We start from the raw sequence: 1,538 nt of genomic DNA on the forward strand, positions 1-1,538 counted from the left end.
AGGACTACCGGGCATGATGACACCTTGCTGTCCCCAGTCCGCCTGGCCTTGCTGCTATTCCAGTTTCAACTGTTCTGCCTGCGGCTACGAAACCCCTACCTGTCCCAGACCTGCTGTTTTCAACTCTAAATGATCGGCTATGAAAAGCCAACTGAGAGACCTGAGCCCTAGGACCATACGTCGGGACTACCGGCCGTGGTGACTCCTTGCTGTCCCCAGTCCGCCTGGCCTTGCTGCTATTCCAGTTTAAACTGTTCTGCCTGCGGTTATGGAACCCCTACCTGTCCCAGACCTGCTGTTTTAAACTCTAATGATCGGCTATGAAAAGCCAACTGAGATTTATTCCTGATTATTATTTGACCATGCTTGTCACTTATGAACATTTTTGAACATCTTGGCATGGTTCTGTTATAATCTCCACCCGGCACAGCCAGAAGAGGACTGGCCACCCCTCATAGCCTGGTTCCTCTCTAGGTTTCTTCCTAGGTTTTGCCTTTCTAGGGAGTTTTTCCTAGCCACCGTGCTTCTACACCTGCATTACTAGCTGTTTGGGGTTTTAGGCTGGGTTTCTGTACAGCACTTCGAGATATTAGCTGATGTAAGAAGGGCTATATAAAATAAAATTGATTGATTGATTGATGGATGGATGGATGGATGGATGATGGATGGCTGGATGGATGGCTGGATGGAGGGAGGGAGGGAGGGAGGGATGGATGGATGGATGGATGGATGGATGGATGGATGGGTGGGTGGGTGGGTGGATGGATGGATGTAGGATGGATGGATGGATGGATGGATGGAGGGAGGGAGGGAGGGAGGGAGGGAGGGAGGGAGGGAGGGAGGGAGGGAGGGAGGGAGGGAGGGAGGGAGGGAGGGATGGATGGATGGATGGATGGATGGATGGATGGATGGATGGATGGATGGATGGATGGATGGATGGATGGATGGATGGATGATGGATGGATGGATGGATGGATGGATGGATGGATGGATGGATGGATGGATGGATGTGTGAGCGGGAAAGAAAAACGGGGATACAGAGAGATAAAAATATATATATATTTTAATAACATTTAAATTCAAAAAATGTAAATACTCAATACACATCATTTACAGATTTCCCAGTCTATTTATATATTTTAAATGCTTTCGATGGTGCAAAACAAGTTTTTAAAAAATGTGAATGTAGTCCTATACATGTATGTTCTATTCATTATAATTCCAGAATGCTACTGCCAGAGGATTTGACCTTCCACCCCTCCCCCGGTGACCCCCAGGGCTCCTTTCACTTCCGGGTCATAGTAGAAACCTGCCGCAGGATCAGAGTTCAACTGAAACAAGTCCCACGATTGCTGGACAGAGAGGAGGCGGGCATGTCCTCTCTGATTAGGGGTGGAGTTGATGACAGTTACACTGTTGCTATTGGTTATGGTATTGGTGTTTGGAATGTTTGGAACACTGATGTTGTTGTTGTTGATGATGGTGTGAGCACCACTAGTGCGGTGGTTGCTGTTGTTGTTGATGGGGCCTGGGAGGTA

At 48.0% G+C, this 1,538-nt stretch overlaps 1 protein-coding gene across 2 annotated transcripts in view; it reads right to left on the reverse strand.

Annotated features, from left to right (window-relative positions):
- Positions 1-1,118: 1,118 nt before the first annotated feature.
- LOC121558218 overlaps positions 1,119-1,538 on the reverse strand; it is a 14,948-nt gene continuing 14,528 nt past the window's right edge. For both annotated transcript variants that reach the window (XM_041871703.1, XM_041871704.1), the window contains one exon: positions 1,119-1,538. This exon is cut by the window's right edge and continues 157 nt beyond it. In XM_041871703.1, the coding sequence (XP_041727637.1) occupies positions 1,230-1,538 (309 nt within the window). In that variant the 3' untranslated portion in view covers positions 1,119-1,229.

This window comes from Coregonus clupeaformis, unplaced genomic scaffold, assembly GCF_020615455.1.
Source record: "Coregonus clupeaformis isolate EN_2021a unplaced genomic scaffold, ASM2061545v1 scaf0812, whole genome shotgun sequence".
NCBI lineage: Eukaryota > Metazoa > Chordata > Actinopteri > Salmoniformes > Salmonidae > Coregonus > Coregonus clupeaformis.